The sequence below is a fragment of the Mesoplodon densirostris genome, chromosome 12 (assembly GCF_025265405.1).
Source record: "Mesoplodon densirostris isolate mMesDen1 chromosome 12, mMesDen1 primary haplotype, whole genome shotgun sequence".
Lineage (NCBI taxonomy): Eukaryota > Metazoa > Chordata > Mammalia > Artiodactyla > Ziphiidae > Mesoplodon > Mesoplodon densirostris.
The window spans coordinates 542,885-554,390 of NC_082672.1; the positions used below are offsets into that span (position 1 = coordinate 542,885).

The 11,506-nt window shown below is 44.0% G+C and overlaps 1 protein-coding gene across 3 annotated transcripts; it reads left to right on the forward strand.

The window, feature by feature from the left end:
- Positions 1-219: 219 nt before the first annotated feature.
- Positions 220-8,995, forward strand: PDCD2 (programmed cell death 2). Of its 3 annotated transcripts, XM_060114831.1 has the most exons (7): positions 220-2,481; positions 3,050-3,292; positions 3,661-3,792; positions 5,203-5,282; positions 5,748-5,851; positions 7,072-7,185; positions 8,445-8,557. In XM_060114831.1, the coding sequence occupies exons 1-7, from the start codon at positions 2,187-2,189 to the stop codon at positions 8,470-8,472; spliced, it is 996 nt and encodes a 331-aa protein (XP_059970814.1). In that variant the 5' UTR covers positions 220-2,186; the 3' UTR covers positions 8,473-8,557. The 3 variants fall into 3 exon arrangements, with proteins under 3 accessions (XP_059970814.1, XP_059970815.1, XP_059970813.1); XM_060114830.1 differs by lacking the exon at positions 5,203-5,282 and having other exon boundaries at positions 910-2,481; positions 8,445-8,995; XM_060114832.1 differs by lacking the exons at positions 3,661-3,792; positions 5,203-5,282 and having other exon boundaries at positions 886-2,481; positions 8,445-8,995.
- The last annotated feature ends 2,511 nt before the right edge of the window (positions 8,996-11,506 follow it).

An 11,506-nucleotide genomic window follows, 5' to 3' on the forward strand; every position in this document is an offset into this window, starting at 1 on the left:
GTTACTACTGGAATCGGATCTGCCCACGCCCTGGGAAAGGGTTGGAGTGGATGGGGTACTGGACAGGGAGTACAAGCTACAACCTGCTTTCCAAGGCCGAATCTCCATCACTGCTGACACATCCAAGAACCAGTTCTCCCTGCAACTGAGTTCTGTGACCACCGAGGACACAGCCGTGTATTACTGTGCAAGAGAAAGTGAGAGGAAGTCAGTGTGAGCCCAGACACAAACCTCTCTGCAGGGAGACAGGAGGGGCTGGGCTGTAGGGGGAGCTCAGAGACTAGGCCCAGGAGCCGGTGCAGCAGGTGGCAGGGAAGGTGCTTTCGGTTGGGATCGAGAATTACCTCTCCACAACATTCAGCTGCCCCAAGGGACATTTCATGTTTTTTCTGTCTCTGAATTCTCGTATTCTCAGTGCAGCCAACAAATAAGAAAGTTACATTGTCTATTTGCAGATGGGAAATCATCAGTCACTAGGGATCTGTCTGTCAAGTTCCTATATCTTATTTATTTTTCTTGACAAAGAGAACATCCAGAAGACTCTCAGCTTCCCTGTGATCTGAAAACATTTCCACAAAGGGAGGTACCAGCACATTTCATCAACCCTGTGTCCAAACCCAACTTCGACCCCCCTCACGCACAGGTGGCCCACATATAGGACCTCCTGTCAGACAGGCACATATGACCTCAGGGGGTTATGATCAGTGCATCCCCAGGACCTCTCTCCACAGGGTCTCTCTCCCCCCAGGATATGTTAACCTCCTGCTTCTGATTTACTGGGGTGGATGTTGAACCCACCCCAACATAACGCTCTGCCTTCTACCTTTTAAATTCTCCCTCTACCTGTCCTAGACCCTGATCACTGTGGGGTTAGGGTTAGGGTTAGGGTTAGGGTTAGGGTTAGGGTTAGGGTTAAAAAAAAGCACACAAGATCTCAGAAAACCAAGTAGTGTTTCCCTCTGTGAGGGGAATTTATGAGGTAAATCTCCATTTGAAAGGGTGTCTCCCTCTCTGTACCAGGAATAGGGTAACTGAAGCTCAAGAAACTTTTACCTATGGAGAAGGCCTGGACTTAAATCTACATAACAAACATACCCTTGTATACTATGCACTGCCTGATGACCTCCTTTAACTGGCTTCCCCCCTCTCCCAACACCTTTTGTTTTTTTAACTGAAGATGGTATATAAGGGAGATTAGGTCATTTCCTGAGTTAGTTTTCCTGGTGTTGACCTGAAACAAACAGACGGCCAGATATTTCTCCAGCAAATATGGGTTTATTCTCAGGATCGGGAGAAAATCACAACTTGGAGGTCTGCAACCACAGCAAGGCACATGAGCATCCCCATGAGTCAAGGGAAGGAAAACACCTCTGTAGAAAGGAAGAGGACCCTGGAAAGGCTATAGCAAACAGAGTACACAACTTTTTATTGGCTGAGTCCTTGAGTCCTGGCTCAGTCCTTTCCTGAGGCCAGGAAATGAGAGTCTTTCTTTTCACTGTGGGGCTCCGCAATTGTGGTAACGCATGAGAGCTCTCCGTTCTGGTCTCCCAGTCCTATTTAACTGAGGTTTCTGCTTATTAATTTTTACAACACTAACCCCTAACTCTTAGCCCTCGGCCCAATCCCTAAACCCAAACCTAACTCCTAACCCTTAACTCTAGGCCCTAACCCCTAAGCTTACCCCTTCCCCACCGTCCTAAACCCTCTCCCTAACTGCACCCTTCATGCCACTTTCCTGGACCAACTGGGCCAATGACATTTCTGAATCCTTCAGCATCTCCACCCTGCCTCTCCCCGCCACCCTACAGCCCCGCCTCCAGGGCTCAGGAGGCGACTGGGGTCATCCGCCCCTAGGTGAGCGGATATGTACTCCCAGATCTAGAGCGCTCAACAGTGTCTGCAGGACGTGCCCAGGCCGTCAGGAAGTCAGAGGACCCGCGCTCCGCTGCACTTAGCTCACCTAAACGCCCTCCAAGACCTCCACGTGACCCCCGGGGACTCAAGCGGCTTCGCGCCCCTGCCCCAGGAACCAATCGGAAGTCAGGGACAACGAAGCGGGCCCACGCCAGGCCTCCCCATGGCCCCGCCCCCTCTCCACTGCCGTCCAATCGCTTCTGGCCCGCCGTCCTCCGCGCTTCCGCGCCGACTTCCGCTGTCGGCGGCGGGGCGGCAGTTCGAGGGGCCTGATGTCTGCGCCCATGGCAGCCGCGAGCGTCGGGCTGGCTGAACTGGGTTTTGTGGAGGCGGCGCCGGCGTGGCGGCTGCGCAGCGAGCAGTTCCCCAGCAAGGTGGGCGGCCGGCCGGCGTGGCTCGGCGCAGCCGGGCTGCCGGGGCCCGCGAGGCTGGCCTGCGCGCTGTGCGGCCGCCCACTGGCCTTCTTGCTGCAGCTGTACGCACCGCTTCCGGGCCGCGCCGACGCCTTCCACCGCGGTCTCTTCCTTTTCTGCTGCCGAACGCCACCGTGCTGCGCCGGCCTACGCGGTGAGCGGCCCGGGGCCCGGGTAGCGCGTGCGCGGTGAGCGGCCTGCGGCCCCGGTCGCGCGTGCGCGGCCTTGCTCGCGATCAGGGTCCAGGAACCGTGCAGCCTCCTCTGCGACCCTACCGCGGGCCTCTCCCCTGTACCCCGCGAGCGTTTCCGGGGGTGGGGGGGGGCGTTCCAAGGGCTCGCGCCTTCTTCGCCCCCAGTTTTTTGTTGTTGTTAATCAGTCGGTAGTAGGTGTTCAGATAATAGAACCTGTAATTTTTCGGAAACCTCGGTTCCAACACGTTGCTCATATGTATGTAGTCTGACTTAATGTTACTTTTGTTACTAATTTGAACAAGCTCAAAGAGCCTACTTAGTTGTATGGACTTTAAAAAGTTTATCGTTTTCACTCTTATTTTTTTCTTCCTTTCCAGAAAATAAGCTTTTTGTAAGCAAAAACTTTCTTCTATTTTTCTTTTTAAAAAATGACTGTCTTTTCAGCTCTGTGTGGAGTGAAGGCTCAAATACTTGAATTGCTATGTTGTTTTATTTAAAACATGTATAACGTTTCTCCTCTCTCCTTAGTTTTTAGAAATCAGTTGCCCAGGAGAAATGACTTCTACGCCTATGAGCCACCTTCTGAGGATCCTCCGCCAGAGACAGGAGAATCCGTGTGCCTCCAGCTCGAGTCTGGTGCTCATCTCTGCAGAGTTTGTGGCTGTTTAGGCCCCAAAACATGCTCCAGATGTCACAAGGCACATTACTGCAGCAAGGAGCATCAGACTCTGGACTGGAGATTGGGACATAAGCAGGCTTGTCCACAAGCAGGTCAGTCAATTCTGTTTTTATTTTTAAACCTCAGTTTCATAGTGTCTGTCAGGCCAAATCTTTCATTTTGAGGATAAACGTTAACATTAGAAAAGGAAAGGTGTAATACTTTTCAAAGCTTTGGTTAACTAGTGACTTAAACACCTTTATGAAGAAGGAACTGTGAGGTCTTGCCCACTCGCGTCCCAGCCTAGCTTTAGTGTAGTCATTTAGTTTATGAGCTATAATCTAAAATGCTGGAGCTACATATGTTACTTACTAAGGAAAACTGTTATGACATGGAATAAATACACTTCAGATACAGGAAATTATTTGACCTTCCAAACTAAATGATTACTAATGATGCTAGTTACCTTACTTTGTTTCAGGTGATTTGGACAGTACAGTTCCAGACCACAGCTTCCTTTTTCCAGAATTTGAAATTGTAATAGAAACAGAAGATGAGATTATGCCTGAATTTGTGGAAAAAGATGATGAATCAGAGATTATAGGTAGCATGGGTAAGGAATCAGTTTCAAAACTCATTCATTAAATATACACTACTATGTATAAAATAGATAACTAATGAGAACCTATTGTATAGCATAGGGAACTCAGTGCTCTGTGGTGAACTAAATAGGAAGGAAATCTATAAAAGGGGATATATGTATAAGAAAAAAAGGAAAAAGGTGGGGGGAAGAATAGTGAATCTAGTTGAAGCAGAGAGAAAGTAGAGGGTCAAGTGTCCCAACATTCCAGCCTCAAGGGACATGTTCTCACCCATCTCAGGGGACACTGAGGACCTGCCATGGAAACCTAGGGATTAGAGAACCAATTTGGAGACACCTGTCTTAGATCATTGCTAAGACAAAAAACGTTTTTCTTTTTAACTAATATATGAGAAGATTCAGTGCCAGATGTTTAAAAGCACCTAGGGAGAGGGATGCTATGTTTGTTGGTGGGTAGTAGTGTTAGAGAGTGTGCTTTGGGGAAGAATTCACTGATGAAGGAGTCTGATAGAAAATTTCCAATAACAGGTGAGAGAGAACTCCCTGTATTGAGTGTCCAGTGAAATGAAGCCATGCTGTATCTAGTCTGGACAGTGCATGCCATTGATCCACACTGTCTCTACTCCTCAGACATGGGGCCAATAAAGTAATAAGCAATAGAAATGTAAAAAAAAAAAAAAAGAAAACGCTTTCATTAAGTGATTAAATATAATGCTTGAAAGGAGGGGCTCAAAATGCCAAGAAGAGAAGCACTGATAGGAAAAGGCAACTCACTTGGGAGGCTGCAACCTATACTTTTCAAATATTGCCTCATTTGAAGATATCCTTTCTGTACTTCCCTCCTTGGTATACATAAGGTACGTTCTGGTTCCCGTAAAGGTGTCAGAGGAAGTATCCAGGTGGTCAGTTGGGTGGGGCTGCACAGGATGCTGGAAACTTGGAAAGTTTATCTGGCTCCAGGATTTGTTTCTCTGATTGAGATGGTGGACATGAGAGTGCCTAGCAGTGTTCGGTGGGCAGCAGGGGCCCTTTTATCTGGCAAGTTTCAGATACTTGATTTTGTCAGTTACCTCAAGGTTATGCTCTGGAGCAGTGCCTGTGCTGAGACTGAGCAGTAGCCAAAATTTATCCAACACTTACTCCGTACCACGGGCCTTTTGGGCATGATCTTACTAAAATCTTGACATCAGAACAATATGTTAGAAACTCTGCCCCATTTGGCAGTGAGGAATTTGAGGTTCTGGGTATAACTTGTTTGGTCGTATAACTGACTAAAGTTGTTAAGTTCTAGAACTGAAGTTTGAGCTCCTGTCTTATTGACTCCAAAACTTGAGCTCTTAACCACCACAAAATGTAGATTTCAGAATCTAAATTAAATTTTAGATTAGAATGTCAGCTTACTGGCTTACATTTCACATTCAGGGTATCAGAAATATCTTCTGAGTTACAAAGACTCGATCCTGTTGGGGATGGCGGTGTTTCAGGTGGCTGAGATTCCAGAGGTGAGTGTGAAGGAGTGAGCTGGTAGGGTTAGGGCGCGTGATAACTGAATGAGTGTAAGGGAAAGGAGAGATGAAACATGAAGAGATTGGAAATAAGAGTCCAGATGGGTGAAGGACACTAGTGATAAGCAGGGCTCATATTTTTGGGGTGCCCTTTTGTGTGCTGGGCACAGCAGTCCTCAGACTGGGACTTGGGGTCTGTTCTTTTAATTTGGAGTTTTAAAGAGAAGCTCTTACTAGGAGCCGGCATAGTAATAATGCTTCATGGAGTACCTGCAAAGTCAGATGGTCTTAAAGCACAAACATTAATGAATTAAAATAGGAAAGGCTGTGGAAACATCTGGCCTTCACTGTCTGATTTAACACTAAATTGGTTGTTTAAAACTGGCCTCCCTCAGCATGTGTTTATTGTCAAGACATGGAGATTATTCCTGTTGCATAATAGTTATGTTGATAATTTTTTAGGTGAAGCACCTGAGGAAGAATTGGATTCCATGGCAAAACATGAATCTAGGGAAGATAGAATTTTCCAGAAGTTTAAAACCAAAATATCCCTTGAACCAGAACAGGTAAAATAGAGTTCATATACAGCTCCTTCTGTTCTTTTCAGGTGGTGTTTTAGGGGTATAAACCCTGAGTAGGGAATTCCCTGGCAGTCCAGTGGTTAGGATTCTGCACTTCCATTGCTAGGGGCCCAGGTTCGATCCCTGGTTGGGGAACTAAGAAACCAGCCTGCCACATTAGCACAAAGACCACTGGGGTTTTGTGAAAAGAATAATGGGTTTTGCTGTTATGAAGAATTCTGGCTTCTTCAAGTACATATTGACCTTCTGATGTAATTGTATCTACAGTGTGGGGGAAAAAAAAGAGTGGTTTTGAGGATTAAGGTAGATTGTAGACTCACAGTAAGTATTCAGGAAATGTTTCCCTTTGCCTCTTTTCTTCCATTAACTTTATTCCCCTTAACTTCCCTCACCGTAAACATAAATCACTAAAGAAGACAGCTAAATTCCCATAAGCCAGTCGCTAGAGCAAATAACTATCCAGGGGCTTATAGGAAGAGTAGGTCTAGGTCCTAAATACTGAGAAGGTAGTTTTTAGCAACGCATATGCTTTTAACAAGAAATATTGAGGAAAGTCACTCATTTGTTGTATAAGATGTTATTATAACAAAATCTACTTGTTTTATTTATCTAAACACTGTGGCTCACTTGGTATTTGTTCCTTTAAAAATTGTTAACTTAGGTTCCTTATATCTGTGTGAAGGTAAGCACAAACCCTGGGCTGCATGTTAGATTGACAACCTGATAATGGGGAAATAGGATTATTGTTAGTCTTTTCACAAAATAGTCATAGGATTCAGATTCTAACCATACTGACATCTAAGAAAAATCATCTGGATATCCTGAATCAGATAAGCTGAAACAGTCCCTTTGATCAGGGGTCCCCATGTCCTGGGCCGAGGACTGGTGCCGTGAAGCTTCACCTGCCACTCCCCGTCGCTCGCATTAACGCCAGAACCACCCCCCTTCCCCCTCCCTGTCCGTGGAAGAATTGTCTTCCACGAAACGAAACCGGTCCCTGGTGCCACAAAGGTTGGGCACCGCTGCCTTTGATGACACTGAGAACGGTATTAATTGTGCCCAGTGGAGGGGCGCAGGGGGACAGACAGTAAAGTGGTTTTCAGATGAGCGTATCATCAATTCTAAGAGTATGTACAAAGCTTCTCTAGATGATCCTCAGATCACATGAGATGTTGGTGATTTAAACTGATCCTGATTGATTTTAGATTCTCAGATATGGCAGAGGGCTTGCCCCCATCTGGATCTCTGGTGAAAATATCCCTCAAGAAAAGGATATTCCAGATTGCCCCTGTGGTGCCAAGAGAATATTTGAATTCCAGGTATGACCTTAAATAAGTACTATTTTAGTATGTAATTACCCTGATTTATAATTTTAAGCATTAAAAAACTTTGCCAAAGTAAACTATGTGTATGGATCCCTATGGTATTATGGAAGGTTCCCTATAATGAAAATCAGTAGTTTCCTGCCCCACCTTAGGGCTTGTTGCAAGGAGGGAGTTATCTTTTACTGGTCATCTGGTAGTTATTTCTGTCTTTAAATAGCGTGCTTTTTCTGAGATTTATCAGTTTCCTCGTTTTTTAGACATTACCTGCTGACTGACTTCTGCAGTAGTGAGGATTTAAATGTAGTCACTAACACCATCTAGACCATCGCCCACTTCCCAGTGTGGTTAGGGTCAATATTATTTTAGTGCCTCTATCGTTACCTTTATAATTGAAAATAATATACCTTTTTTACGATCTTTGGCTCTCTCCTTTGTGAGAGTGTTTCAGAATGCTTACTCTGTCTAGTCTTGGTTTGTAGATTTGTTAGGAGAACACATTAACGTAATCATTAAAATTTTTTACCCCCCCCCCCCAAAGAAGTTGTTAGCATCAAAATCCATTTGGGTTGGGCGGAAATGCTCTTGAATTGTGGATTCACTAACCTTTTAAAGTGATATTTGTTTCTTAGGATAAAAACAGGACTTTTGTGGGCTGATGCAAAACGGCTGGGTTCTTAGTGCCGGAGCCCTGCCTGACGCCCGAGAGGAGCCGCCGGCGGTGGCGTGCAGCAGTCTGAGGACAGTGCCGGCACTGCTGCCCCTTACTCTTCCCAGGAGACCGCTGACTCCTAAGGCCCATTTCTAGTCGCTACAAACACATCAGTAGATGTCCTTTTTGTACTCTGCTAGGTTAGTGTTTCTTCAGAGTCAGAGAAACAGCATCTGCTATTCAGGTTGTAAATAACCCCAAATAAAAGTGGCCCAAATAGAAGCCTCATCCCTATTTTGTGGCATATTATTAATACAATACAATTAGGTTAACAGCCAGGTCAAATAGGTCAGCTGATCTTATTATACTTAGGAACTTCTTTCTTAAATGAAGAAGAAAGACACCAAATAGAGAGGGACTTGAAAGAAATGTAGAGTTGCAGAGTATTTTTAGATTGTTAAATATGTTAACGCCGTAATGTCTGTAATCTCGCTGTGGAGATGGAGGTGGAGAGACCAGGATCCCCAGGAAGGTCTGGTCTGTTGAAGGCGGACTGTGCTCCTCACTGCCAAGGAGCGCTCTGACTGTGCCATCCTTTCCCCAGGTCATGCCTCATCTGCTCAACTACCTGAAGGCTGACAGTCTGGGCAGGAGTGTCGACTGGGGCGTCCTGGCCATCTTCACCTGTGCTGAAAGCTGTGGCCTGGGCACTGGCTACACAGAGGAATTTGTTTGGAAGCAAGATCTGACAGATGCCCCCTAAAGACAATGGTGTAAAGCCTTAAAATATTCATCATCTCTTAGACTTTCCAATTCCATTTCTAGGACTTTATCCTAAGGAAATAATTATACCAGAGGTACACAAAGATGTTGTTTTAGGTGTTGTGTATCTGTCCAGCAGGAGGCTACACAGTCTTAATGATACAGACTTATATGCACATCAAGTAAGATAAAGATGCCAAGGTACCACTGTACATGGTACTCATAGTATGCTGTTTTTGTAAAAATATACATGTGTATGTACACCAAAAATATCTGGAATGATATGCACTAGATGTGAACCGGTTACCAGTGGGACTAAGTGACATGATCTTTTTACTTATATGTAATTTATTTCTATAATAAAAATGGGTTATGTGCCTGATTAAATCAAACCATCACTCAGAGCATTTCTCCCCTAAAATTTGCAAAGTTAAAACAAGGAGAAAAATATTTGGGTAAAACCCCAAGAGTCTTCCTGAGTTCAAAGAGAAGCTCTACTTCAAGACTGACTTTGGTCAGCCAGTGGGACTGCTTATAGACCAGAGACTGAAAGGTCTTCTCTCTCCATCTCCCCATCTCACAGCACTGTCCACATGGCAAGTAAACCCAAATAAGGACAGGGAATCAGCCACTGGAATTTCCCTGGGTCAGCCTGAGGGAAGGCTCTGAGGTAGCTTTCAAGTGAGGGATATTGTTTCCGATGCCTCTGTTTACACGAGCGGTTCCTAAATCAGTGCCATCAACCATGCTAAGGCTCCTTTCAGCCCCAAGTGATTTATACTTACCTTGTAATAATTCCCAGTTCTCTTAGTGCTGGGCAGGCTTCACTGCTGCGAAGGCAAACCTAGAGACATTGCTGTTGATCACTGCTTGAAGACCAGCAGCTAGTTCTGGTAACATCCCTGCTAACCCTGAAATGCACTGCCACCATAAACACATCTTTTTGGAGGTAATATCAGTTGCTAATATCACTGACTTGGCTATTTCACCAGTTTTATATCAGGAAATCCTGGCCTTTTAGTCCATATCACATGTGTGTGAATATGTATGTAATTTATATAAAGATACATAAAATACTGGACTAGTGGGGCCTTCATAGCCCAAACTATAAATCAGAAGTTTGCCCCAGTAGGACAGCATCCTGACTGCTAAGGACTTTTTAAGCAAATTGATTAGGGTCTGTCTATTTGGAGAGATCCCCAGATTATGTAGACATTCTTGCAGGCATGTTGGTAACCCGCCAAGCTATCCTTTAGGTGTGTATCCCTGCCAAGGTCTGGAGATGACAGCAAGTTCACCGGGCATTTCCATTTGGAGACAGACTTCCAGCACTGAGTTGGCAACCATGTCCAAAAAAAGCAACTAGTTGAAAATAACTAAAAAATAAGAAAATTTAGATAAATAAATAAAGCAACTCAGTTGCCTCTAGATATGTCAAGACATTTAAAAACCTTCATACCAACCATGAAATGATCGACACATCTCACCCAGCAACTGCTCCTGCGGAGGACATCAATCACTACTGCCAACCCATGCATGCTGTCCCTCAAACCTCTGCTTGGCCCAGATACTGCCTGACCAGGCAGCTCACCCTACTGGAGAGAGCAATGCATTCACCTGTCCTTTTTTATTTGATATACTGAATGCTGGTCATATCATCCTTTGACAATTCAGAGATCACAGCAAAGAAAAAATGTTTCAGTGCTTTTGATATTCATATTAGTGGTAGTGTTCTGTTATTCTAACTAACTCATCATCCCACGTGTCTTTAAAAATTAAGGGTTCTCAGCGTAAAATACTTACTATAGAACTGATCAACTAAAAAGCCTGTAGTCTGAATCTGGATTGGATATACTAGTATGAACTCATGAGGTATTTTATCTTGAAAACTTTTAAAGGGAAAGAAGCAAGCACTTATCCTGCTATGTGAAAGAAGTATATCACTATATAAATAAGTATTCTAACAAATCATGAAAATAATTAGAATTTTATCTTTTGCAACCCACTAATGAATTAGTGGCTCAATCAGAAGACGACAATAAGACATTAAGTTCCTAACAAACACTACTTACAGTCTTTACAAAGGGATCAAGCCTTCAGATGCAGTCACCCACCGGCGGGAAATGCAGAGAACAGAGGGATGTGCTGGCTGCACCATCCTGAGTTTGCAAACAGCACGATGGACTGTAAGAAACTACTAGCCAAACAGCCTCTAAATCTCCTTAAATGAGATGGCAGGGGAACTTAAGGAGTAAAACAGACATAAAAACGTATCAATTTATTAAAATGGAAGGCTAACCTATATTGGTGTTTAGGTAATTACTGTAAAAAGATAATGGTTATTTGGGTGGGTGGTGTGGCTGGACTGGTGCATAAGGAGTAAGAATAATTCAGTAAAGTGACTGGAAGTAAATCTATCAGCAAGAATTTTAAAGTCTTATTAAAAATGCCATTAATAACAAACTAAAATACTTAGGAATTAACTTTTATGTAATGTAAAGCCCTATAGAAAAAAATTAAGAAACTCTACTGAAGAACCTAAGACTCACACGTGGGGAAACAATTCTTTCTTGAATAGAAGGAGATCATATTGGACTGATGTCTTTCCAATTCATCCATACATTACTGACATCACTGATGATTGGAAAATGCAAGAAAAGGGCACTTAATACACCATGTTCTCTCTGGACTGTAATCTGGTATGGATCTATCAAAACCTAGAATGTATAAATGCTCTTAATACAGTGACTCCTCTTCTAGGCATGTTACTATAGAAATACCTGTACTTATCCACAAATACACATAAAAGGATGTTCCCTGCAGCACCTGTTTATAATAGTAAAACACTACAGATAACGTAAATGACCATAATTATGGAAATGGTTAAATACATAAACTTGTGTA